Source organism: Penicillium paradoxum (assembly GCF_028828445.1).
Source record: "Penicillium paradoxum strain IBT 22861 chromosome Unknown utg000002l_segment0_segment0, whole genome shotgun sequence".
Taxonomy (NCBI): Eukaryota; Fungi; Ascomycota; class Eurotiomycetes; order Eurotiales; family Aspergillaceae; genus Penicillium; species Penicillium paradoxum.
In genome coordinates this window covers 1,629,060-1,656,413 of record NW_026643180.1, presented here as the reverse complement: position 1 = coordinate 1,656,413, position 27,354 = coordinate 1,629,060, and the positions used below count along the sequence as shown (strand labels likewise).

The 27,354-nt window shown below is 42.8% G+C and overlaps 10 protein-coding genes across 10 annotated transcripts; 6 read left to right on the top strand and 4 right to left on the bottom strand.

Moving 5' to 3' along the window:
* Window positions 1-475: 475 nt before the first annotated feature.
* Window positions 476-900, top strand: N7457_000622 (uncharacterized protein; the record flags this gene model as incomplete). Its single annotated transcript, XM_057171690.1, has 3 exons — window positions 476-612; window positions 738-825; window positions 895-900. 3 exons carry the CDS (start codon window positions 476-478, stop codon window positions 898-900), a joined length of 231 nt encoding a protein of 76 aa, XP_057035593.1.
* Window positions 901-924: 24 nt separating this feature from the next.
* On the top strand, window positions 925-1,698 carry N7457_000621 (uncharacterized protein; the record flags this gene model as incomplete). Its single annotated transcript, XM_057171689.1, has 4 exons — window positions 925-1,095; window positions 1,190-1,274; window positions 1,312-1,324; window positions 1,587-1,698. 4 exons carry the CDS (start codon window positions 925-927, stop codon window positions 1,696-1,698), a joined length of 381 nt encoding a protein of 126 aa, XP_057035592.1.
* A 903-nt stretch (window positions 1,699-2,601) lies between these two features.
* Window positions 2,602-4,419, top strand: N7457_000620 (uncharacterized protein; the record flags this gene model as incomplete). The annotated part of the gene is made up of 1 exon (XM_057171688.1): window positions 2,602-4,419. The coding sequence occupies one exon, from the start codon at window positions 2,602-2,604 to the stop codon at window positions 4,417-4,419; it is 1,818 nt and encodes a 605-aa protein (XP_057035591.1).
* Window positions 4,420-4,710: 291 nt separating this feature from the next.
* On the bottom strand, window positions 4,711-5,453 carry N7457_000619 (uncharacterized protein; the record flags this gene model as incomplete). Its single annotated transcript, XM_057171687.1, has 2 exons — window positions 4,711-4,847; window positions 4,901-5,453. The coding sequence occupies 2 exons, from the start codon at window positions 5,451-5,453 to the stop codon at window positions 4,711-4,713; spliced, it is 690 nt and encodes a 229-aa protein (XP_057035590.1).
* An 11,858-nt stretch (window positions 5,454-17,311) lies between these two features.
* On the top strand, window positions 17,312-17,863 carry N7457_000618 (GNAT family N-acetyltransferase; the record flags this gene model as incomplete). The annotated part of the gene is made up of 1 exon (XM_057171686.1): window positions 17,312-17,863. One exon carries the CDS (start codon window positions 17,312-17,314, stop codon window positions 17,861-17,863), a length of 552 nt encoding a protein of 183 aa, XP_057035589.1.
* Window positions 17,864-18,306: 443 nt separating this feature from the next.
* On the top strand, window positions 18,307-18,711 carry N7457_000617 (uncharacterized protein; the record flags this gene model as incomplete). Its single annotated transcript, XM_057171685.1, has 1 exon — window positions 18,307-18,711. The coding sequence occupies one exon, from the start codon at window positions 18,307-18,309 to the stop codon at window positions 18,709-18,711; it is 405 nt and encodes a 134-aa protein (XP_057035588.1).
* A 479-nt stretch (window positions 18,712-19,190) lies between these two features.
* On the bottom strand, window positions 19,191-20,120 carry N7457_000616 (uncharacterized protein; the record flags this gene model as incomplete). Its single annotated transcript, XM_057171684.1, has 3 exons — window positions 19,191-19,308; window positions 19,370-19,950; window positions 20,019-20,120. The coding sequence occupies 3 exons, from the start codon at window positions 20,118-20,120 to the stop codon at window positions 19,191-19,193; spliced, it is 801 nt and encodes a 266-aa protein (XP_057035587.1).
* Window positions 20,121-21,247: 1,127 nt separating this feature from the next.
* Window positions 21,248-22,285, bottom strand: N7457_000615 (uncharacterized protein; the record flags this gene model as incomplete). Its single annotated transcript, XM_057171683.1, has 2 exons — window positions 21,248-22,180; window positions 22,247-22,285. 2 exons carry the CDS (start codon window positions 22,283-22,285, stop codon window positions 21,248-21,250), a joined length of 972 nt encoding a protein of 323 aa, XP_057035586.1.
* Window positions 22,286-23,170: 885 nt separating this feature from the next.
* Window positions 23,171-23,734, bottom strand: N7457_000614 (DUF3431 domain-containing protein; the record flags this gene model as incomplete). Its single annotated transcript, XM_057171682.1, has 1 exon — window positions 23,171-23,734. The coding sequence occupies one exon, from the start codon at window positions 23,732-23,734 to the stop codon at window positions 23,171-23,173; it is 564 nt and encodes a 187-aa protein (XP_057035585.1).
* Window positions 23,735-25,594: 1,860 nt separating this feature from the next.
* N7457_000613 (uncharacterized protein) lies at window positions 25,595-26,281 on the top strand (the record flags this gene model as incomplete). Its single annotated transcript, XM_057171681.1, has 2 exons — window positions 25,595-26,002; window positions 26,153-26,281. 2 exons carry the CDS (start codon window positions 25,595-25,597, stop codon window positions 26,279-26,281), a joined length of 537 nt encoding a protein of 178 aa, XP_057035584.1.
* Between the last annotated feature and the right edge of the window lie 1,073 nt (window positions 26,282-27,354).

Below are 27,354 nucleotides of genomic sequence, written 5' to 3'. Positions count from 1 at the left end.
ACCCCGAGATACAGCTGGACCACGGTCTCGGATTTGTTATCACAGTGAGCCACCAGGGCCTATCGACTGAGTGAATTGAAGGCGTGCTTGATACGACCGCGTTGCCTATCTCCATCCATCGTATTGACGGCAAACCCGTGCAGGACTCATGGTTTGACTCTTCGGGTGCCCAGGACCCAGGTGAATACGAGACCCCTTAGCACTTGGTGCTTTGCACGCGGCAGGCGTGCTGTTGCGTGAAACCAGCGCTCAGGGTAATGTGTTGGACAGCATTGTCTAAATCGATTGTGCTTTGGGCATATGAACCGGCCAGTTAAATTGAGGATCCTGGGTGGGGCCTTGACCTAACAAACGTCCGCTCACAGATCGTTATGGCCGTCAGCGTACCCATTTATTCGGCTTTCTCGACTGTCTTGGACAGCAGCCGCACATCAGGACTCGTGCAACGTGTTGCGACTGTTGACTTCTTACCATGATGGCTGTTCCATCACCTTATAATCTCGGCATTTCTGCTGACCATGAAGCTGCATTAGAAGAAGCGATTCTATCAATGCAAGGCAAGGATCCTTTGAAAAGCTCTGAGTTGTTAGAACTCCAAGACCTACGTGATGAGTGATCTGATATACCGACGGTTCTGTACGTGCTGACACGTACGGTAGTTGTGTTTTGCTTGCGCTGATCTAAGCAGACGATTTCTAATCGCCCGTCAACTTAACGTAGATGATGCAGTCAAGCAGTTGTGATTTGGGTTCCGTGAAAAAAAGGCATATCCTCAAGGTTCAAAATTTAGTCAATATTGCAGATTACAAGCAAGCTCGTCAGTTGGTGAGTATTATTCGAATTTTTTTATACTAACCTACGCTGATATGTCATTGAGTATCCTCATTGGGCTAGTCGTAGGGATAAAAAGGGTTACCCATCCGCATGCTGGACATGGATCATCTTGTCAAAAATCATCTCGCACTTTGGGATAAGACATATAGAGAGACCCCAGGATATATTCAGACTTTGAAACCCCAGCGCCACCACACATCGATATGTTACAACTGGCCTCTGTGTTTCATGACACTCTCATTCGGTTTATTCTTCCACAGTGTTTGATGATGGCTGATAGCCAAATCTGTTGATCCCAATCACCAGCCCAATATATATTGTGGACACTTTAAATATGGGCAAATCACACGGATAGATTTTACGATTCTTTGCTCAAGAGATCAGTTGGCTACTGTCAACCTGTTACCCTGAAACTATCCAACGTGTCTTTGTGGGTTTTGGTCAATTTGAACTGATGTGCGTGCGGGGCCTACTAAGACCCACTTTATTAGTTATGCAACGCGCTCCCCAAATATACGGCTATCTTGAAGTTCATGAAAGGTTGGGTTGATTCTTATAATGTCGAAAGGTTCGTGGTACTGCTGGGGTTGGCGGTTCTTCCTATCCTGAGATAGAACATTGACGATGCAGATATCCCGAAAGAAACTCGAGGTCACTTCCATTTCGTCCATAGAACACCTTTTGGTCTCGACCAAAATATACACCAAACTTTGAGCTTGGAGTCATCCAAGTCACAAGTGACTACCTCCTAGTCCTTTGAAATGGTTCACGGACTCAGATCGTAGGAGGATTGCACTGCTAGTTGATAGCAAAGCAAGGTCTAGAAGAAGTGAAAATATTGCAACACTTGATTCAGATGAGTAATGACCGTGGGTACTGGATGTTGGTTTAGAAATGACTTGCATGTAGTTCATATTTCAGGCCAGTGATTTCTGCCTGAGGATGTAAGGCCCAAAATGACGTTGCAGTGGAACCTAAAGCCGAACCTTTCTTTGTATGACAAGCCCTTTAGCCTATCACATCCATCAATGGTGTCTCTGGCTATCGAGAAAAAGGGGAAAAGCCACGAGAACAAATCTTGGAAATTCCGATAGCCATGAGGTCATGGCACCGTACTCAGGACGCAGGTCCGACCATTCCTTGGCACAACGGGTTGGTCCGATATTCACCCTAGTGAGGTCGCCAGCTCTACTAATACCCCGACTCCAGCAGTCCATCCGAGTTGAAAAATGGCTTGGGCAGTTGACCGGAGGCCATCGGTACTGTGTAACATAAAATAAGAGTTGAAGAAGTGCGATCTCCACCGACCACGGGCGGAGTTTGGACAATCTCTATCTTAAACGACCAGATGGATCCACCTCGCACGCGTGCATTGATTATGATGGCGTATTGCGGTTAGGGCAGTACCTCAGATAACCAAGCTCCGTATCTCCGCCGGATAACATGGAATCTGCTCAGGTACCTTTTGCTCGCTATCTGGCCTGCTGGCCTTCTTTCGCTGGATTGTACCTCCTGCTCTGGCTCGATCGATAACCCTGTACTGAGCTAGGTATGCACATACCTAATGTACAAGTGAGCTCGCACACCCACACGTCATCTTGTTTCTCTCTTGCATCTTGGCTATTGGGAGAAGGCTGGTACCCACCACCGGAAACTTTGCCTCAGGGGTGGATATAGTAGAAAAGGGTTCCTGGCTTTTGTTTCTAACAAGCAATATCTGTGCAAACTTATGCTCCAAAGATTGTTCTCAATACAAGAACTTTCGGGATGCCTCATCTGCTCACAACGTTCAACTCGCGCGCAGGGCGAGTTGCGGTTCTTGCGGTATTTCTTATCCTGACCTTGACTTGGATCTTGCCTAGCCATGATCCCAAGGTGTCAGTGACGTTTTATGCGGCGTACGGCTATAATAATAGCCACCCCATCGATTCCCTGATCAATACCGCAGAGACCGACTTACGTGACCTCCTAAGCTCACAAGCTCACGACCTCCAAAGTGCTGCAGATCAATACCGAGCGCGCCGAGGGAGACACCCTCCCCCGGGGTTCGGAGAATGGTACACATTCGCAAAATCAAAAGACTCCCTGATCATCGAGGAATTCTTCGACCAGATCTATCACGACCTGACTCCATATTGGGCGCTTGAACCGAAGGAATTACGACGACAAGCCAGGAGCTTTCCAACTCGCATCGCTGTTCGCAACAATACCGCAATAATGAAAACGGACGAGCCTAGGGATTGGATGGACTCGTGGTATGATCTGGTCTCGAAATTGGAGGATGGGCTTCCAGATCTAGACATGCCCATGAATGTCATGGACGAGACTCGGCTTGTTGTTCCCTGGGAAACAATCAACGAGTATATGCAAAAGGAACAGGCAGACCGCGTGATATTGAGTCCAAGCCGTGTTGTTTCTGAATATATGTCTCTGACAAAATGGGATCGCGAAGACCTGGAGCCTTATGATCCCGGGTTCAGTGTTCCTGACAAGGGAGGCTACTGGGAGATGGCTCGGATCGGATGTCCAGTTGGAAGCCCCTCACGCGACAGCAACCTGCCCAGCGTGGACTTCAGTTCTCCTCCGTGGGAATACGACAACTTTGAAAGGATGTCGTACCACGGGTATGTATCAAACTTCACGCTGGCTAAGGACCCGTGTGCGCGGCCAGAAATGCAAGTCTTGCACGGAACATTCCTCGAGCCAGTCTCTGTTTCAACCACGCACAACCTAATCCCATTGTTCGGTGGTTCCAAGCTTCCCATGAACAATGAGATTCTTCTCCCCCCGGCGATGTACTGGGCACAGAATGACCATTACTCCGGCGGAGAGAAAGAGCACGGCGGTCCCTGGGATTCCAAAATAAACAAGGCCACATGGCGAGGAGCTGCCACTGGAGGGCGGGCCCGAGAGCCCAATTGGACAGGCTTCCAGAGACACCGATTCATGTCCATGATGAATGCAACATCGGTGTCTGAGGCCGAGAGGAATCATAGCCACGGTGTCAATTTCAGACTTCCCAACTATTCGAACTACAGGTTAAAAGGCGACGGTCTTGTCCCACAGCTCCTCTTGGATCATACTGATACTGGCTTCAATCACTTGGTTTGTAATCCTTACAATGAATCAGACCCACACTGTCCCTATCTCGATCCATACTTCGAAGTCGCACCCGGTATGGCGATGAAGGAGATGTACAACTTCAAGTACCTACCCGACCTCGACGGTAATTCTTTCAGCGGCCGATATCGTGGGTTCATGCTTTCCACCTCCCTCCCCATCAAGGCTACTATCTACAAGGAGTGGCATGATTCACGACTGGTTCCTTGGGTACACTTTGTCCCTATGGATACCACCTACATTGACATATATGGAATCATGGCTTATTTCCTGGGCGGTCATGACAGTGCAGCCAAGAAGATTGCACTCGCTGGGAAAGCTTGGGGCGAGAAGGTGCTCCGACGGGAAGATATGGAGGTCTACACGTACCGGTTGCTCTTGGAATATGCTCGTATCTGCGACGACAGGAGGGAAATCCTCGGTTATGTTGATGATCTCAAGGGGACCGAATCAGAGCAATCATGAGATTGGACTCCGCGCATGGGTTCGGAAGCCAATACTTAGGGCACAACATGCCAAAGTAAAATCCTTCCCAACGTGCTGATCGAACATGGGTAAAGGGTCTTTCTCAATTCAAAGCATGCCAGATCTCATTCTTCCCTCGGCTGAGTCTTCCACATTAGAGATACCACAGCTTCGGAGCGTTTTGGCTTTGCCTGTTTAGCGTTGGCCTTGGTTTCTCGATCCGCTGTCATTGTCATTTTCAAAGTTTGCACTGCAAAACTGCCATTTATAAACATTACGCTTCAGCACGTCTCACTCGTTCCACTCATCGCGGCCCAGCCTGACAATGTCAGCCTGCTCCAGAACCCAGTAATTTGACGGTGCCTTCCCATCCATCGCCATACGGGCAGCGGCCACAGCTGCCCTACCAATAGTCGTTTGGTTTTGACCTGCACGCGCCATTAGCATCAAAGCTACTGCAAATAGAAGAGCCATTCCATACCAACTTTGTCCTGAATACCTTGTCCCAATTTCTGGAGACCTTCCACAAATTTCTCCAAAAGTAACGCCTTGGACGTCTCTCTTCCAATAATCATCCCTGGTCTCAGAATAATCGCATTCTCAAACTCGAGCACCTTAATAGCATCTTCCACACCAACCTTCATTTTCGAATATGGAACCCACCCCCAGAGGATGCTTCTGGTTCCACCACTGGAGATATAAACATACGTCTTGACGCCTGCCTCCTTGGCTGCTCGCGCGTTCTCAACACATAAATCATGGTCGATCTTCCACTGGTGCTTAATGCTTCCCGCCGCTGCTGTTGTAGTGCCAACCGCATTGAACACTAAAGATGGACTGGTGGCCAAGGTGGAGATCATGCCGCCCCATTTTGAGGTGTCAACTTCCTGGACTGCTTGAAGCTTGGCAGACTGTGCATTTGGGAGTCTCCTTGAGATGGTCTGCACGGTAGAAAAAGAGTTTGACTCGAGGATTGTAGCGAGGATCTGAGAGCCAACAGCTCCTGTACAACCGAACACTGCGGCCGTCGTCATGGTGATGGATTCTGAATCGCACTCCTGAGTACTCCTGGAGCCTGGAGGGCAACTGATAAGCAACGATGGTCCGAGCGTCAGTTCGGGCGGTGGTCTGTACGCATGACGTCATTCATGTTTTTCGAGCTGTCAACTGATGTGGTCTTCAGTATAGTAGGGGTCCAATCAAGGGAGTTGAAATCTCTGTATTTCTATATCCACTATTCTGGCAGGAAATATGACTATCTGACTAATATCAAAAATACTGCGTGGACAGGATAAACTAAACTTCCGGTATGCCGATCTCATGCTCCGACACACCCCCTCAGCTAGGCCAGTATAGTCTAGCTGCTTCCTACACCCCAGTCGGCATGCTATTTCTCTCCCTTTGTTGATCAAATGACTTATGCTGTCAAATAGCTCCTGCTATCAGATAGCTTATATCTATCATCCTTAACATTTTGAGGAAAGCTTCATGCTTTTGCCTAGTGAGCAACTTTGTGAGTCCGTCTGTAGCTATACTAGCTGTCGGCACCTATTTCACCTTAATTCTTCCTTCCCTAACTTCCTATCTAAGCTAGTGCCGATGAATGTTAATATATCGTAATTTCGTCTCGAACGCCGTGTCCTCGCTAGTTAGAAGACTGATAGTGCGCTAATTATCGTAATCGATACTTAGTTGATAGGAAGGGATAAAACCTAGGGTATTAAGAAGTCTGCGCCACTATTGTAGCTGTTTTGTAGTCTCTAAGAGACCGAGGAGCTTAGTTTTAGTGGTGGAGGTGGTGACTATAGGCTGCTTACTAGCCTTCTAGTCGACTGGCCCGCTATATACCTAGTAGATATAGCTAGCGGAGCTTTTTCTATCGGGGTGATCCCTATATAAAGTATCACTAGCGAATTAGACGGAGTCCCTTTCTATACCTAATTCTACGCTATATTTAATAGCGAGATAGCGGGTAGAATTAAGGTAGGTAATGACTCTATTAGCTACCTAATAGTGCTAGGGGCCCGGGTTTATTAAGTATTATACTAGACGAGTAGTCGATTTTATAGTATCTAGTCTTATAATCGTAGTAGTATATCTAGTAGATCCTACCTTCTTTTAGTATAATAGGATCTCTTATGCCGTGGCTACTCCCTAATATAGGGTTAGATCTTCGACCGGTATTAGGGTATATACCGCTAGTCTATCTATAAGGTTATATCGTATAGTAATACTTACTATATAGCTATCTTAATAGAGCTATAGCTTCTTTTGCTATCTATCTCTAATAATACGGATGTTAAGAAACTATACTACCTCTCCGTAATCGGTTAGTTCCTAGTGTGCTTCTAGATCTCGTTCTAGCTATATAGCCCTTTCTCGCGCCTCCCTACTATTATAGTAGGTAATTAGGATATTATTAATATAGAAAAAGACTATTAGTCTATTTCCGATAAAGATATAGGGGTCTTCTAGGGCTTATTATAGTCCTAGCTTACGAAATATATTAGCTGCTTCCTATTGCTAAAGTCTAGGTGAGATCCGTAGACTATATAGTACGCGGCGGAGTTTCTAGTATTTTCCGGGTAGTCTAAACCTATTAGGTATCTAGGTGTAGACCTCTTTTTCTAGCGTGCTATTTAAAAAGGTAGTGACCGTATCCCGCTATCTTAGGTCGAGATTAAATACGGTAATAAGGGCGAAGATCATCCTTATAGTCCTTACTACTAGTATAGTAGCTCTCTTTTCTTCGTACGAAATAGTCTCTAGATCTCCCTATACGTATATACGAGCTTTAAATTTAACTAGATAACTATCCTAATCGCATTTATAGGTGAATACCTATATAAGAGGTAGTATTTGCTTACCTCTATCCTTTAGTCTCTCTATAATCTTATAGGTTTCCTTTTCTGTTAGAGAGTTAATCTCCTTCCTTATTACTACGAGAAAGCCTTCCTAAAATAGATAGTTTATAATATCTTTATAGTGTTTTAGGACTAGGGGGAGATTATCTTAATAACGTCTAATTTTAGGTTTCTTAGTATATAGTCCTGTAACGAAAGTATATAGTAGTGTAGGAGGGTCTTTCTCTATATCGGTAGATCTTATTATATAGATATAGTCTTTATCTTACCTAGCTTAACGCCTTCGTTTTCTACTAATAATATTACTAGTATTAATATCTTCTATGATTTGTCTACTTAGGGCGAGAAGTTCCGCCTATAGTTATCTTTCTAGCTTATTTTCTAGCTTATCTTCTATAGTGGGAATAGCTTTATCATTCTAAGCCTAGTCGCTAACTAGATCCTCTAGATCCCTTAGTATATCTACCCCCTAACTAGGGGTAGTATAGTGATCCTGCGTATAGGGTTCTTACGGCGGTGTGATAGGGAGCGGAGGAAGGGGTTTATCCGGAAATATACCTAGCGGGGCTCGGGGTTTATAGATCTTAGGTATTTGCTATATAATTTTAGGCATTTACTATATAATCGTAGTTTTTAGGGAGGGTAGGACTACTTACTAGTCTACCCCCTAAAGTGGGGTAGTATCTCGCTAACTAACTTTACTAGCTGTCTCCCTCTACGGAGAGTTCTGCTATATATTCTACTAGTTTTCTTACTAAGATCCTTGCTAAGATCCTTACTAAGATCCTTACTGAGATCCTTACTAAGATCCTTGCTAAGATCCTTAATAATTATAGTGCTAAGTTTCTTATAGATCTCGATAATCTCTCTCTTCTATTTCGCTAGTCTCTTAACTAGCTATCACGCGATTAAGCACCTAGGTGAACTCTTCTATAGTAATTTCCTAAGGTTCTTACTATATTAGTATTAGAATAAGCTAATATCTATTATAATTAGGGGTATATTTACGAGTTTTATTAAATACTATATCCCTAATAGGCTTCACCTTCTTATTATATAGAAACTAGATTTTCTAGATATTTAATACTATATAGCTAACTAAGAATCCGATCTTAGCTCGTAGGTTTATTTTATTAGACTAGACCTATCTATCGATCCTATAGTATACTAAACTTCTATATAGTTTGATATTTAATAGGTTGATCCTCGGCGCCTATAGTGCGAACTCCTTCCGTACCTCCTCCTATAGTATAACCTAGCGGTTTTCGGTAGTGATATACGTCGGCGTACGATTTAGTAACTATACCGTAGCGTTAGCGGCTTCTGGCTATAGATCTTTTAGGAGCTTTCCTTTAAGTACGAGTATACGTATACGGGTGATAATTATACCGCCGGATCTTTCGGTATAACTATTTATTTCGGAATACCCTAGGGGGTTATAATAGATAAGGATACTATTAGAAGTAAAGCTATATTCCGTAGGTTTTCTAGCTAAGGACTTATTATCGTATTAGAAGGCTTTAATTAGTAGATCCTATTAGTTTCTTACTAGTTCTATAAAACGATTGATCGCTAGCTAACACTTAGGCTTTATTTTATAGGTTATTAGCTAATAAAACCTAGGACCTTTTAGGTAAAAATAAGAGATCTAGCGGTGCTTATTCTCTACTAGCGGTAGCTAAATAAGATTAAAGTACACTCTTCTAAATCGTCTAAAAGTGCGCCTAACTATACGTCTTAATATCTACCTTAGTGTACGACCTAGCTAATAAGTCTAGTATAATACCTATATTTTAGTGGACTCCTTTTCTTTATCGTTAAAAATGACTCTATCTACTATAGTAGCGAGTTTTATAGCGCTTCGCTAGTTAATATAGGTAAGTCTTCGGTGCTAGATATCTAATAAGGCTTTTGACTACTAAGGTTTTACTAACTTTCTCTCTATAAAGTAGGCTTACTAGGGCTATATAAGTTCTCCGGGTTAATTAAAGATCTAGAGGTTAAACTAGTCCTAAAGGTTAACGTAGATAACTAGTCTATTATTAGGGTCCCTAATATAGTTTATACGCTAGCACTATATTCCGCCCTTCTTTTTTAGTATAGAATAGGATACTAGGTTTATATAGAAGCTAGGGGAATAGAGGGTATCACTAAGTGTAATCTCTATTTTGCCTTTTACTAGATATCTGCCTATTAGTCTAACCTTCCCCTTTCTTAGTACCTAGGTGGTACTATCTCCCGTCGTAAGATCCGAAATCTAGGGTATAAAGTCGATAAAAAGGTCTCTATTATTATAGATATAGGTGCTAGATCCTATATTAAGGATCTACCTATCTTTTAAGATAGGTTCTCTATTTTTAGTAAGGGAGAGGGCGTATTCGCAGTTTTATACTAGCCCCCCTTATTATATAGTATAGGGCTTAAGAGTACTAGTATACGGTATAGGGGTAGTAGCGAAGCTTACTTAATTTATAAACTCTTCCTTCTAAGGCTACTAAGTTTACTAAGTTTACTATACCTTTTCCACCTTCTTTTCTACCTATTTCTTCTAAGTAGGCTCTTTAGCGAGTTTTTGCTTAATCTTTTCTAGCTTTCTAGGGTTAATATAGGTCCCTTCGGGGCGGTTTTCCTTATTAAGATACTAATATATTACTATTTTATATAAATAGTAGGGGTTCCCGTATAGGTACCTCCTCTTTTCAAATAGGATCGGCTCCTTAGTTTAGGACTAGGTCTAAGACTTTACTTCTTAGTGTCCCTACTAGGTTAAAAATGCCCCTTTTAGGGGTATAGTAGATAATACCTTTTATACCCCTATTTCTCGATTTATTACGCGGAACGACTCGAGGAGATCACGGGTTTAATAGACTTTCTTATCTATAACGATCTCTTAATACCTTCCTTACTACTAAATAGGTAAGACCTCTTTGATAGTATATAGGAAGTCCCTATTTACGTCTCCGTTATTAATGCCGAGGCTAATAGCTTACTCCCTTAGGGTATTCTATTATTTAAGCTATTATTATGACGATCGTGGATAGGAAACTGAGTCACGTGTCTGTCGCTGTCGTAGAGTGGGTCCGAGGTTTATGAAGTTTGTAACCCAAAGACTCTCTAAAACTCTGCGATAGTGAGTTTCCTTTTCCTCTTTTCCTTTCCTTCTCTATCTTAGTATTTTTCGTTGAATTACACTCTTTTATTAAAGATCTGGCACGTAACATAATACTAAGACCACTCTTTAATTTCTTAAGACGGTATAGCTATACGGATCATCATTATAATTGATCCCGGCTCCGCCTTATCCCCACTTTCCGCCTCTTAGTACTAACCTTTGATCCCGATTAGATCCCGAACCCCGACTAAAAACTAGACCCACTTATTAAGATAGTAGGTACCCGACGAACCGAAGATCGTAGTAAGCAGCGAGCTACCGTAAATAACTCTAATAAAGAACCCGAGGAGGAGAATATTCCTTAACCGACGACCCCGATTAACGATACGATCCGACTTAAAGACACTAAAGAAGAGGAAGGCGATCTTAGAGAAGGTTCCTCTATACGTATATATCTATAGAGGACTCCTACTAAGGATCGCTTTATAGAACTAGTAAGGGTATATAAATAACTCGAAGAGAAAATTTCTTTCCTCCGAGCCGATAAGATTAACCTAGAGCTCCGCTTAGAATAAGTAGTGTAGGAACGAGATAAAGCTATTACTTATAGAGATCTCGCTATCCGTAAACGGGGAGACCTTACTTTTCGCCTTATTAATATATAGTAGAGTGTACCGACTATAGAGACTTCTACTCGTAAGATTACTAAGATACCTAACGCTCCGATACTTAGTAATAGAAAGGAAGTCTAATTCGAGACTTAGGAAACTATTATCCGTTAGAAACTAGAAGCTAACGCGGATTATTACCTCTTACCTATCTACTATAAACTCTATATATAGAGTCGCTATAAAGGAAAGGCTTAGCTATATATTACTCCTCGGATAAACGCTAACTCTATAAACCCTTATACTAACGTAAATAATATAATTAACTATCTACGAAGCGTTTTTACGAATCTAAATCGACGAGCGGAGGCGTATACTATATACTATAAGCTTAAGATAAAGCCTAAGGAGAGTTTCACTAATTTCCTTACGGAATTTATATAGTTAGTAAAGGAAGCTATTATTATAAAAGAAAATAGGAAGCGTGATTTATACTTAAAGCTTCCTTATCTCCTTTAAGGATAAGTTATATAGGTAGTTAACTTAGATAATATACTATTTAAAACTTTTACCTAGTATTATTAGAGTATATCGTACGAGATTAATCTATAATAGGAAGCTAAGTCGAACCGAACTAGAATTTTAACTACCGGAAGTAGAAGTGCTATAACTACTACGGCTACTTAGTCTTAGGGAACCCGTATTAAGCGAGAATTAAATACCGTTATAACCGGATTAATATCCGCTACCGAGCGAGAGACGTTAATAAAGGAAGGACGATACTTCTACTATAAGGAGTAAGGATATATAACTCGTAAATATCTAAAAAAGAAGGTGAACTTAGCTATAACTACTATAAAGGTTATACTTACTACCGACGAGATTAAAGCTCTTAAATTAGATACCGACTAGGGAAAAGCTTATACTTAGGATAAGTCTCCCTCCTAAGCGGTAATACCGTATCACTTTATCTATTAAACTTATAGAAGCTAGTAGGTAGCCCTAGGGATAGTTTAGTTTTTAATATACGATTAATATATAACGGACGATCCTTTTATATTTCTACTCTAGGTAATATAGGAGCTAATAGTTATATATTTATAAATAAAGCGATAATCCTACTATTAGGTAAACGTTTTAGAATCTAAGTCGAACGGTTACTAAAGGAATATCTAGTAAAGGGTTTTAATAGAAAACTTACGGCGCCTATTATATATATTACCTTTCTCTCTCTTATCGTCGATAGGAGGGTTTTACGTTAAGCCCTAATACTCGTAGCCGACCTTAGATAGTATAATATAATTCTCGGGAGAATATAGTTCGTTATATATAATATCCTACTAGATTATAAGCGATATCGGATAATCTAGCCCGAGGAGAGATCTATCTTTAACGAAGTAGTAAGTAAAATTATAGTACTAATACTAAAGATTATCCTTTAGCCGGATAGGAATCTCGACCGAATTTATTAGATAGACGCGGATCGGAGAGACGGGTTACTCGATAAAGATATTAAAAAGAGAGCTACTAAGTAGTCTACTTCCTAGTTAGAGAGAAGGAAGGAACTAGAACTACTAGCGTTAACTACTATTAATATTTATATAATCGGAAAGTCTATATTTAATAGGTATAAAGTCCGACGACGAGTAGGTATAAAGGATATCGAAATCTTTCTAACCTCTCTCGATAACCTAGATCGTACTCTTAATATAAAAAAGAAGGCTACCGGAATAGAGAAAGACGATAATCTTAAAATCTCTAAGATTCTCTAAAAACTACTAAAGGAGTACTATAACCTAGTATCTATATTTTCGAAGAGACGATCTAACAAGCTTCCTCTCTATCGTCTAGATATAGATTATAATATAATCCTAGAAGAAAAGGCTAGACCTAGATACTATCTATTTTATAAACTTTCTATTAAGGAATTATAAGCGGTAAAGAAGTATATTATAAAAAACCTTAATAAAGGCTTTATTATACCTAGCTTATCTCTATATACGTCTCCGATACTAATAGCGAAGAAGCCTAGTAGAGGTTTACGTTTCTACGTAGACTTTAGGAAACTAAATAGTATTATAAAGAAAGACTATTACTTATTACCTCTAATCGATAAGGTATTATAACGAACTAGTAAGGCAAAGTTTTTTATAAAGCTCGATATACGATAAGGGTTCTATCGGATCCGTCTAACTTAAGCTACTAAGGAACTAACTACCTTCCGAACTCGCTATAGATCTTTTAAATATAAGGTAATACTATTTAGTTTAACTAACGGACCTATAACTTTCTAGAGATTTATAAATAACGTACTACGTAAATATTTAGATAAATATACTATAGTATTTGTTAATAATATTCTAATCTATAGCGAGAACCTTAAGGACTACTAAAAGTATATACGGGAGGTATTAAATCGTCTATAAAAGGTAGGACTTTAAGTAGCACTATATAAGTATAAGTTTAGAGTCTAGAAAACTAAGTTCCTAGGCTTTATTATTAGCACTAAAGGAATTAAGGTTAACCTAGAAAAGATTAGCGTTATAAAAGACTAGAAAATCCCTACTACTATTAAAGGGGTTTAGTCTTTCCTCGGTTTCTCTAATTTTTACCGAAGGTTTATTCTAAAATATAGTAAGGTTATAAAGCCTCTTTACCGTCTAACTAGACGAGATACTTAGTTTAAATAGATACCGCTATACGAAGAAGCTTTTAATAAGCTAAAGGAGCTACTAATAACTACTCTAATCTTACGGTATTATAATCTAGCGTTACCTACCTAAGTCGAGACTAATACCTCTAACGGTATCCTCGGAGGCGTCTTAATATAATATTATAAAGATAGTTTCTAGTATCCCGTTACCTTCTTCTCGAAGTTAATATAGTCCGCGGAATTTAACTATAAAGTATATAATAAGGAGTTACTCGCAATTATACGAACCTTATAGGAGTGGCGCGTAGAGTTAGAAGGTCTTACTCGAGGGGATCGTTTCGGAATCCTTATAGACTATTAGTCCCTAGAGTATTTTATAATAGTAAGATATCTAAATTAACGATAGATTCGATAGAGTGAATTCCTCTCTTAATTCTATTTTATAATTAAATATCGTCCTAGGAAGCGAAACGTTATCGCCGACGCCCTCTTAAGGAAGGATATACTATATAAGGATAGGAGTAAGTTCGTTACTCTACTTCCTCGTGATTATCTTAAGGAAGGTATCTACCCTACCTCGTTAGCGCTAATATAGACGGCTATAGAAGAGATCGTTAACTATATAAAACGAGTAAACCGTATAGATATAGGTCTCGAAGAGTTAAGACAAAAGGTATAAGAAGAAGAGGATCTTCACTAGTAGTTAGAGGAAGGACTCTTACTATTTAATAATAAGCTAGAAGTACCTAATTAGGAGGATCTACGTGCTTAGTTATTAGATAAAGTCTATCACTAGCCTTTAGTCGTATACCTAGGCGTTAAGAAGATAAAGAAGCTAGTCTCCGCCCGTTATTACTAGCCTAGATAGGCTAATAATATATAACGATACGTAGATAACTATCTAGTATATAAAAGGACGAAGTTATAGAGGGATAAGATACCTAGACTTCTCTATCCTTTACCTATCCCCGATTGACCCTAGTAGTATATTTCGATAGATTTTAGATCGTTTCTAAAGGATCGATACGGCTTTAACGTAGTATTTATAGTCGTAGACCGTCTAAGTAAGCGACTAATCTCGATTCCTTATTATAAGGATATAAATATATAGTAGATAGCCCGACTCTTTATAGACTATATTATTCGTATTTTAGGAATACCGGAGACTATCGTATTAGATTAAGGTAGATAGTTTATCTCTAATTTCTAGATAGAGTTCTATCGAATACTAGGAATTAAGAGAAAACTATTAACTATATACTATCCCTAAACTAATAGCTAGAGTAAGATCGTAAATTAGTATATAGCTTAGCGTCTTCGTCTATATATAGAACTAAATTAAGATAATTAGTTAGAGGTTTTACCTATAATTAACTTCGTAATATCTATTCTACTATAAGACACTACTAAGAAATCTCTTTTCTTTATAGAGAGGGGGTACGAGCCTATAATAACCTTTAACTAGAAAGATCCCGAGTATATCTCCGTTAATAAACGAGGTATAGTAGATATACTCTTATAACTATAAGATATATAGTCTAAGACGAAGGAGTAGATTAATAAGTCCTAGAAACTCTAGATCTAATAAGTAAATAAATATCGTCGGGAAGAGGATTTCGGGGTAGGAGATCGAGTTTTTATTACGATAAAGGATTAGTTACCTAACGGACCGAGTCGGAAGTTATCTTACTCTATAAGTAGACTATATATAATTATAGAGAAGGTTAGGAATTTATATAAGTTAGATCTCCCGGGATCGATAAAGATATACCCTATTTTCTATCCTAGTAAACTACGTAAAGCGTCGAAAACTAAGCTACTACGAGGGTAATATAAAGATCTAACACTACCTATTACGATAAATAAAACTAACGAATAGGAAGTTAGTAAGATCTTAGATACTCGCACGTATTATAGGAAGCTTTAGTACCGAGTAGAGTAGGTAGGATATGATATAGACCTATAGTAGTATCTAGTAGGTAATCTAAAAAACGCACCGGAAAAGGTTAAGGAATTCTATAAAAAATATCCTATAAAGCCCGGACCCCTAGCACGTCTACACTACTAGATTAAAGCTATAGAAGGCGAGAAGTTATTATAGGATTATAAAGACGACGATAAGCTAGTATTTAGAGACTGAATGCAATTTAGATAAGGGAGTATATGACGATCGTGGATAGGAAACTGAGTCACGTGTCTATCGCTGTCGTAGAGTGGGTCCGAGGTTTGTGAAGTTTGCAACCTAAAGACTCTCCAAAACTCTGCGACAGTGAGTTTCCTTTTCCTCTTTTCCTTTCCTTCTCTGTCTTAGTATTTTTCGTTGAATTGCACTCTTTCATTAAAGATCTGGCACGTAACAATTATTCGATATCTCTAGTCGGCTTTTAGATAGCGAAGACCTTCTACTTTATTCGGACTTCCTCCTCGTATATAGTCGATCTCGCGAAGCGATCTCTTAGGTATACTAGTCTCTTATATAGGGTCTAATAGTCGGTGATAGCGGTATAGTGGATTAGGTCTAGGAAGGTATAAATATAGTTATTCATATCAGAAAGCCCTTTTATCTCCCTATCCCATTTCGATTAGTCCACTTTAAAGATGTCTATTTCATCTCTCCAGTCTCTTTTGTCCGATTCGGTCCCTCCGTAGGGGTATTCCGGCCTAATAGGCTCTTCTTTCCTAACTAGTCTCTCTATCGGGGGGGTATCTAGGTCACAGTGCTTCCAGACTTATTTTTATATCGCATATAGCTTCACCCGGGCGAACCAGGTGCGCCATTAGGGCGAATCCTTCAGTTTTTCGCCCTTTATAGCGGAGAGAATTGTTAATACTTCCATTATTAGGGTTGGGTGCTATATAGCCTCAGCGGGCTACTGTGCAGCTTTTAGAGGTTTTCAGGTGCTGATAGGCGCTATATCTTATGAATAGCGGCCTTATTTCGTGCGAACCGGGCTCATAACTATCAACTGATGTGGTCTTCAGTATAGTAGGGGTCCAATCAAGGGAGTTGAAATCTCTATATTTCTGTATCCACTATTCTGGCAGGAAATATGACTATCTGACTAATATCAAAAATACTGCGTGGACAGGATAAACTAAACTTCCGGTATGCCGATCTCATGCTCCGACACGAGCCCGTTGCCTCAGGCCGCACTCACAGTTACAACTCGGCCCTTGGTGTTTCTCCCAACTTTCAGTGTTTCCTACTTCCATTTTTGGATGCTTGAGGATTCCCAGTCTGACTGCGCATCTGGATTTACTTAGATGCAGCCAGAACAACATATATACCTACTGACCTACCTACTGACCTGAGTATGATCTCGAAGGGTTAGCCTACCTCGCAAGGTTGTCGGTAATATTCAAAGATGTTGAGGGGAATGTCTTCGGTTTTACACCGGACTCTTTCTCATTGAATGTTCCATTCTCATTGGCACTCGTTGTTGAAACATTATACAACAAACAGAAAGGATCGCATATCTGACGCCTTTTGCGGGATTTTCCCGCCAAATCTCACGCCCTTGTGGTTACATGGCAAGGTTCACTCCGAACGAACTAATTTCCGAAGTGGAACACAGCTGTGAGATATTTGACTCAACTATTTCTTTTCTTATCGCGTTCTAGTTTCAAAGGCTATACATCATTTTCCCAATCTAAAATGAACGCGCTCACTTTCCGCATCGCAACCGAAGCAGACGCGTCTGAACTTCAACAATTGGTGGAATCTGCATTCCGTGCCAATGACAGCAGAAATGGCTGGACCGATGACCTAGGACTCTCATCAAGCTTCCGAATCGACGTGGAAGAAATTCTGGCCATGATCATCAAGCCGGACAGTGTTATGCTGATGGCAACCAACGATCTCAACACGCTCGTCGGCTCAATCGGGACTGCTAAGCGTGGCCCCAATAACGCTCGACTCTTCATGCTCGCTATTGATCCGAGCCAGCAGCGCAGCGGCATTGGTCGTCAGGTCTTGGCTTACGCTGAGGGCTATTGTCGACGGACCTGGGGTGTCACGACGCTGGAGTTGAACGCACTTTCCAATCGCAAGCAACTAATATCATGGTATTCGCGTCATGGATACCGGGAGACGGGCAAAACGACTGTTTTTCCTCGTGAGAAATTTGAAAAACTGGCATTGCCAGAAAGTCTTTGTTTTGTCGAGTTTGAGAAAGTTTTGGGAGAGCCTGATGCACGCGCTACTTGAATTGCTCGCATAGCCAATTTCATACAAGAAAGATTGGATGGTTATTTTGTTGCAGGTCGTGATTTGGAGACGATGGAAGAATTGGAGGCGAGGCTTTGACATAGCCTGATATTCAGATGCGTTGTTTTAGCCTCAGGCAGACATGCATAAGAACTATAGTGTCCACTGGCCCATGGTACCGTATAGGGCAAGTTGTTTGCTTTTGATGTTGATGCACATATGGAGTCTCCGTGGGGTCACTAGCCCATGTTATTCCGACTTCTCTTGGCTTTTTCTGCTGCCCATGAAGTATATCAGATAACCCATAGCTGCACATGTTCTTGCTGCATTGTGTCTTTCTCATACCTCTCCTTTCCCCATCACGTACCAAGTAAGTAGCATAACTCCCACTTTAGGATTTTCATCAAGGAAGGGCTCGAAGACCTTACAATCTGTGATATATCATGGCCCCGAAAAAGTCTACCAGAGGTAGAAAACGACAGGAGAAAGTCGACACAACCATCAAGGCTGAGCCCCGGGCCAGCTCAGTTCCAGTCAGTCGCAAAGACATGATCAATAAGCTGAAGGATCAGAAAGCCTACTTTTCCCAGACAATCCAACGCCGAAAGCAGAACCTTCGAAGCTTGAATCGTGCTGTGGCAGCTCTGAAAATCCATCTCGGCACTTTGCAGGATGTCGCCACCAGCAATAATAACCTGATTGCTGAGGTTGAAGAAGACATGCGATTCAAAGATGATCCTTCTGCCGATGGCTCCGATGAGGATAATAGGAAGGAGATGAAGAACCGCGCCACTAGCTCTCGTGCGAAAAGGAATTCGGGCCAGCAAATCCAAAGCACACAGGCTTGAGATTATAGCAAAGTGTCAGTGTGTCTCTCATTGCATGGTTGAACAATGATACAAATTACCTCTGGTCGGACATACTCGGTTTTAGTTCGTGGCTTGCAGCGAGAGAGAGAGAGAGAGAGAGAGAGAGAGAGGCTCGAAGCTACGGGAGATGTTGGGCACGGTGACCAATAGGACTCTCTCTGTGGCCTCCGGTTTACATATTTTCTTGCCTTCCCAGAGATTGTCCCAGCAAACCAAATCAAGTGGATTTCGGTTCTATGTCGGTCTGCTTGTACTCCGTAGATCCCTCGGATATTGGACGAGACGGAGCCCTCCCCTAAGTGTCGAACGTAAGATAAACCGCTAGGCACAATAGAGCTTCGAAATTAGATTGATGTCGAAACTTTCTCTTCATTTTTCACGCTTTTATATCCACAAATTCTACTCGCCGTTGGCGAAATTATAACGCTGCGGGGGATTCATACAAATAGTCAAACCAGTTACTTGGTTGCTTTTTCCAAATCCGCAGCCCACAGAGCAGCGCCGACTGTGTTGGTGAACGAAAACACGATCGAGGCAAATGGAATCATTTCCAACATAAAGGAAGTGATTCCAAGACTAAGATATTGATTAGCATTCGATCAAACAGCATCCGAGAAGAGGAATGGATTCCACCCACCCAGTGTATCCTCCCCTGTTATTCTTCACCCACTCCTCGCGCTCTGTGTAATTCCAGCCCTTGAGCTGGAAATATCTGACATGAAGTCCTGGCCCTGCCTTTTTCCCCTGCATGAAGATATACAAGACGGTTCCGACCACAGGAATTAAGTTCAGGGGCAGATAGAGCAACGAACGTAGCAGCGCCCTTGGGTTGAGGCGCGAGAGAGGCCGAGTGAAAACCTTACCCAATCTAGCCATTGCATCTTTTCCGCCTGACCGGGCTTTGATTTGACGTCCTTGGGAGACAAGGGGTTCTTGATCGCGTGCGACGAGGGTACCATCGAAGGTGTCGATCAGGGCATCCTCGACGAGAAGTGCGCGCGAGAGAACGTTTGCTATAGTCGAGCTTTCACCTAGGACTAAGACCGCTGCGGAAATAGCAGCCAATGGGCCGCTGGTGAACGCCATGATGGCCATCTGCGGCACGTAGGTGAAGAAGAACATGGCGCTTGTGACGCCCAGTCCAAGGGTCATTGTCCGCCCGGCGCGGGAGATAAAAGGACGCCAAAGTTCTTTATGGGTTGCGAAGAAGAAAATTCCCTGTAAGATTCATTCCATGTAGTTAGAGACCGTCGAAAAGACTCTACTTGACGGAAATGACGACCGACCTTGAATGGATAGAGCCATGCGCCGGATGTGACCACATCCTGAGCGACCGCTTGGGTATTTTTGGCCTCCGCAAGCACGGCTTCTTTGAGCTTTTCTGACATGGTGTATTTCACAATTGGTTGAGCAGCATAGTCTGGAGAAGAATGGTTTGAGATCGTGGGAAGTGATGATGTTTATCGATAAGCAAGCTTCGTAGGAAGCCCTGAAATGACGTCATCTAGTGGCAGACCTAGGCTTCCGTTTTGGTAAATGAAGAAGTCATGATAAACAGCCGAGGCCGAGAAAACTCCCGGAGTACGTAATCCAATCGCGTTGAATCAATGCTTGAATTCTTTTGGGTATAGGATTGCTGGCGATTGCTGGCCCATGCAGGAAAAACGAAGACAAGCCAGTAGTATGTCAGTAGCTGACGAGTGTGCCTATACATGCTATCTTGCTCGGATCACCCAAAGGGCTGGTGATATGGCGGTGGAGGATACTACAAAGAAGGTAGCGAATGGGATTTTTCCTATTGGACATGTACCTAGTCATCCATCATTTGTAACATCCAAAGTCTCGATACAGCCACGAAAAGCTCAAGAAATGGAAATAAGTCTTCCAAGCTGCAGTAAGTTCTCTTCTGGCTACATCTACAGAGAAGCTGTACACCTATGAATTGAGATATAGGGTATAAAAAGTGGCCGTATGTTCCTCAGTATTGGGCACCGAGGCTATGTTACTACCTGGGATTAGACTTCATCGCCACTCACGAACTAATCAAGTCTGCCAAGGAACAAGGTATCGAAATGAATGATGAAGAGGCAGCAGAGCATATTAGAAATTTCGACAACAACAGCAATGGCAAAATTGAGTTCAGTGGTACGTCCAAGCCGACAGTTTCGTTGAAGTGTGCTGTATGCTCACTTGGTTTTAGGGTTTCTGGGGGTGCTAGGGGAGCGAGGTGCTTGAAATATGAGTAAAAGGACGAAGTTTCCTTCTTGTCATACATTCCTATGGACACGCAGAGTCCAACGAATTCGAACTGAGACCTCAGACGAGTGACACAGTAATAGATCTATCGAGCTAGGTCCCTGTGTCGACTGACATACGTACCTAGTTTGGAACAGCTCACTTTAGACAACACAGTATGCGGGAATGTAAGTCACGGAGGACGTAGGATATGTTCTCTTGAATTTTGGCAACCTTCAGCAGAATGAAACTTGACATGATTGCGAGTGAAATTATGCATTTACATCTCAGCAAGAGGATCCCATCCTGCTGCGACCATCTCCACCACCCGCGTAGTCGCTTCATCCAGGTCCTCTTTAGGGAGCCCCAAAGTGTCATTTGCCAGTTCCATTGTCTCTGCAAAATCACTTTGTTCGTTGGTCTTCAAAAAGATACTTCCATACAACATTTTCGGATATCCGGTGAAGATACCCTTGGAAAACTCCTCAGCGCCATCGGCCAGGCGCTTAGCGACAGTCTCATAACTAATCTCCCAGTCAGAGTCCGTGGTTTCCAAGACACGATTAAGACTGTCGAGCATATCGCGTTGTGAGACGCGGAAGCTATTGATCCGGAGTTCTTTGTTCTTGAAGTCGGCAAGTGCAGGAGATGTTCCCGACTCCGGTAGACTGAGGAGAGCCGCCAACGCACGACCGCATTGGTTCCAGGTGCTGACAGTTATAGTGCGAGTCCCCTCATCGAAAAAGGTCACTTTGCGATCCTTGATATTGAAACCAAACCATTGTTCGCCAGTTGCCAAACTCCATTCGTACCAGAAACCACATGGGAGAGCCACTGAGGATGAAACCCCATTTTGAGCATCACTGACCCGACTTAGAACGGCCTTTCCGTACGAATCTGACTCGCTCACTCCATTTGGGTTGAGCGGGTATCCGTACGCGTTTGGCATGATGTAAGGAACACCGGCTTTTCCTGCAGCCGCGGTGATCCTGCTATGAAGGTTCTCCGGGGCATGAATTCCAAGGGTAATTGCAAGAAACTGTTGGCCCTCGAAAGCTTTGATGAGAGCAGCTTCATCGTTGTAATCAACTTTGATAGCTTGAACTCCCGCGGGAAGCTTTCCCTTGCTAGTCTCACGGGTGAGAGCTGTAACAGTATGCTTGCCGGTTTGGATAAGTGCCCGAGCAAAGACTCCGCCGAGGCGACCAGTAGCCTAGTAATCGTCAGAAGATCTGCCTCCCAAAAAGAGGATAGATAAATGAAAAAGTATGAGAATTACCCCAACAATGACGACTCTTGTGATTGGTTTTGTAGCCATGGCTTTCGAGAACAATCCTCGATAGAGGAAATATAGAGGAATGTGGTGTATCAGGAAGGAAAAGCGGTTAGGAATGAAAAGAGAGAGCCATGGGAAGAGAAGTGAGCCATTTATCTACTAGGAGGGCTCTGTCATATCTGAACATCCGGGGCAGGCGCCAACGAGGGGAAGATCACACCTATTGGCGGAGATAGCATAAGCCTCCTGTGTCCAGCTTTCTCATATGGACCGAAGTGTTGTCACACCTATCTAGACAGGCAACAGTGTTTTGGAAGGATTGGTTTGGCCATCGGACTATCGGACTATCGGACTTAACAGATGTTAAACCGTCGCTCGGATTTGGCTGGTCTCCGATGCTCCATATTCAGTCTCTTAGCCAATCAAAACTGTTGTTTGTGACTGTATGGAGTATTTATTTTGATCCATGCTGGAGGCCAAATGATTTTGAGCTAGATTTCGGAATTAAGAGGTATGAGCGAGACAAATTCCAACAAAAACGAAACTTCATGCCTCAATTAGCCCTCAAGCGACGTATGCAGGTAGATTATATAGCCCTATTAACACCAAAATCCAATATTAGAAAATAAGGCTGACATCCGTGTGGTTATAGGATATGTATGCCTCGCCAATATTTAAGACTATGGACCATTATCTTTTATTTGGCCTCTTCTTTCATATTGCCTTAATTGCCGTAAGAGTTTCGCCTGATGGCAGCGGCCCACACTTTCGGTATAGGTAGGTTAGTCAAGTCCAACTGCGATCGATATTGATTCCTTACCCATCCGTAATTATCACACCGGCATTGCTCATAAACAGGGCAACTGAGGACAAGAACAGGGAGGTTAGTGTGCGACCGGAACAAAACGCTCGAAAACACCTAGACACTCACTGGATCCCTTCCATGCCAAACACCACATGCCACAGAGTTTCAAATACCCAGCCAACACCGTAGCTATCCACAAATGGCAAACTTTTATTATTCACCCAATCCAACATACGGATGTAATCCTTCTTTGTTCGTTGCCGGATGCGTGCCCGGCTGACCGCAAACTGGGCACAGCAAATCCCCCCGATGTGGTCCGGTACAGTTGCATGATCCCCGAATAGATCTTTATATATCCTCGGAAAACTTGCACGGGCTTCATTGTTTTCAATGTCTGATTGCGTGGGGTTGTGCGGATTGACGTGGGTCGGACAGCCTGGGTTATTTGTACAACGCAGGTTCACATAGCCCATCGCGTCCACAGCTTCGCGACGCAGATTTTGTAACACGCTGTTTGTCTGCGAGCCGAATAGATCGTTGTGCCATTGATCTGGATTGGCGTGGATGAAAATTGAGTATGCAGGAAGCTCGTGGTAGAAGTCGACGATGAAAGAAAGGTAGGCGGCGACTTCACGGCCACGAGACGATCGTGCAGTGAGCAGTTGTGTCTCGGGGTTCGGATCCATGGTGTAGATGAAAGGTGTATTGTCATTACTGTATATCTTGGGTCAGCTGTATTTCCCGCACTCAGGAGTTGTTCACTTACTGAGTGGTGAGATAATCTCTCAACCATCTCAAGTCGTCTGAGCGAGTCTTTGACATAACCAAAGCCACATTTGTTGAGTTAGGGCTGTAGCTTTCGGTTTTCATCACAAGCTCAGATATCGCGATCTGTTTTTCTCTGACTTCTTCTAGTTTTTTTCTTAGCGCCCATAGTCAGTCACAATAGATTGAATAATGGATTAGGTACTTGTATCGTGGATTTCCTCCAGCATTTGAACATGATCATAGAGGTCATAATAGCCAAGTTTGACTACCAGCACAAGAGCGCAAGCAAATATCATGCACGCTGATAATATAGGTTGATTTCTGATCCATGAGGCTAATGATCTCTTGAATCGTGCTGGATACACGCGGCTTTCAGAGATGCTGTGGTTGAGCTTCTCGGTGTTCATTTTGCAGCTTTTCTGCGATAAAGCAAGGAATGGAAAAAAAGACGGGAGATACAATTACCATTTTTTGCAGATGCACAACATGCGGCCTATAAGACCGTGGCCCCCTTGGAAGCAGTGTATCCAACTGATGCTACGAGCAACCTTTAGCTTTCACATAAAATCGTACATTGATGGACAACACACACCATTCCCAACCTTCAAAGGATAATTGACCAATTATGACTGAGTCCTAGAACTCTCATCTGGTTATCACCCCACTTTAGCCTTAGCTTCAGGCAACGGAAACCCTAACAAGATGAGTGGGCTTCATATACATACTTCCATCCCGAGCTATCTGGAAAGATCTCTTAATGCCAAGATCGAATCCTTGCCTTCGGGATATGGGAGTCATTGCAGCCAAGGCTCAGATACTGTAATGTCTCAAAGCAGTGATGTGACCGGTTCACAGCTCCGAGGGGTAATGGATGTAGATCTGTGATCAGGATTAAGATCAAGGATGCCAATGCGATTGTCACAGATGATCATGACGATGAAATCCACGTGTTTGCAACAATTTTAACAATCATTGGCCGTAATGAATTCGTAGGTAATATCGCCCTTGCGTGACGGCGATCCCTTGCTTTTTCTTGTGATATATCTCATGGAACGGGTCATTTAGGAAACACTCTGATTCCTTATGGCCTTCATACTTAGATAGTATGTATAATCTCGACATGTAATCGGGTCGGCGAGATGATCTCGAGATCTGTTTATCTTCATCCCTTGGTTTTGTAGTCGGCAGGATCCTTCTTTGTACTCTCGCTCAAACATCAATGAATGTGTAAAGCAAACAATAATCATAATTCAATGGAGTAGATATAGTAGTCACTTCCCTTTTTTTTGTTGACGAACATCTCGCTTCCGCGTCAGCCTCCCACAAAGGACCACGCACTGTATACTTGTCAACAGCTTGAGATGGCCTAATTACGGAAAGGGATCAACGAAGACTGATTGAAGCTTTGGGAATGAGGTCCGCATGATTCTTGGTGGCCTTTGCAATTATTCGCGTTGAGTTGCGCATATGCCGCTCGAAGACGTCGACCTGATACATGTAGCTATCCACTTGGAGAGGGACAGGATGTTTCTATAAGCGCGGGACTTTTTAAACAAGACTATGCTCGAGATAACGAGCCGAGCAACCAAGAGAGATAATTTGGGATCATCAAATTCTCATTTGATGTACATTTTGGTGTTGGACATGAAGTTGTGGATTGAACTTCAGTAGGAAGGCCTGACAGTCAAGGCAGCACTGCAGGAACTGCAGGCAGCAACGAACAACAGACAACGCCTTCACAGCCATATTACACCCAACGTCTCAACTTTCCCTGCGCAATGGCCAGTTCCCATCGCGCTGTTTCCAAGCCGAAGGTAGCGTCGAAGGGTTCCATTGGGGCTTATATGCTGGAACTGCTGACCTGGAACGGCTCGCCTTTCAAAGATCACTGGGCATATTTTGTGCGCTCGAACACCGATCCTGACATTGGGGTCAAGATACATGCGACCGGTGATGTGAGAAATGGCTTTGAGTTTGAAATTAAGCGCAGCGAGAACTTGCAACAAACCGACGATATTCCTTCGACAAGGACCCCGCTGCAGTGGATCGATGCGGAGTATTTTGATCCGAAAGCGATGCTCAACAACGGAAAATACAAGATTGACGACGTACCCGTTTGTCACTTTGAGAGAAGTGTTTACAAAATAAAGGCTCCTGGAAAAGGCCTTAACATAGTCGGCGATGAAGTGAGTACCTGAGCTAAATTCCTGCCTGTCCCAGCCCCACCACGTGGATTTGTTTAATTTAACAACTATAAATGGGAAGATCAGGCCCATCTTAGATATTACGCTCTATCAAATTTCCTTGCACTATAATGGCTGATTCAATTATTCCAGATCAAACTTGGGAAAAAAGTTATCCTGAGAGATTGTCAGACGTGGATTCTCGAGTCCGCCAACCAACTTCTTTGTGACAAGATTCTCAGCCAGGAAGTTGTTGATTATCTACACACAATCAAACAATAATTGGTGAAGGGAGTGATATCCTCACTTCTTTCATGGTTATGTAAACCTGTCGTCGCATCCCTGAGTAATGGACAAGATCTTGACTTTTCCCTAGCTTGTTGCTCATTCTCAACGGAGCAAGGCGCAAAACCGGACTCCAATGTCATCGGGGTGAGGTCGTGGCCTTTTTCCTACTCGAATAACCATTTTCTCGGTGAAATCGCACTAGAGACTTGCAGCCAGCCTCCGCTATTTTGTCTAGCTTCCTATTTTGTCTAGCTTCCTATTTTGTCTAGCTTCTACAACATTGTATAACGACCCGACAATTCTCAAGACACCCATCCCATCCTCTTTATTGGTCTAGCAAAGAATGAGCGTTGTGGGCTCTTATGCGATCTTAGGCATCGACATGAAAATACGTATAGGTTGGTTTGATTACTTTGGATTCAAGTGTCCTTCAATATGCGAAGTAGCTGACTTGGTGCCGCAGAGACGGGCAGCCTGTCGGCGGAATTGACTGAACGGGACTGAAGTGAGAAGGGAGTTGGGCTGTTCTGATTAAATATTGCCTGAATTGGCCGTCATTTCTTCATTTGGGTAGTTCTTTCTATGCATATCCTGTTATTTTCTCAATGTCGCTTCAAAGCTTTTGTCCTGCTAACGTGCAGAGGGCCAGGCCTCAGTGTCCAAGGAGAGGGGGCCTGAGGGAAAGGGGCTAAGAACAAGGGAACGAATGGATACGTATGAGGATCCTTGGAGGTTCTAATGCAATATTATAACGCCGGTCTTTCTCCCGCCCCATACTCCGTAATTTTCCTCTCCCCCCCCCCCCCCCCTTTCTCCACAACCCGAGCTGGAAGTACCATCCCATCTCCTACCCAGGAGGGGATATGTTATAGACCGATTGCTTCTTTGGTGATTAAGAGGGGTGGGGATTTGACGTGTAGATCCTAATCTCTGGTCGTAGATCTCCCCCAGGTCATGAAGTACATGTGGTAGCACCGTTGGCTGCGATCGACGTTTCTCAATCCCACTTTACGTGCATATTTAACCATGAGGCACGGAGTACTCCGTACTCCGTAGTATCACGCGAC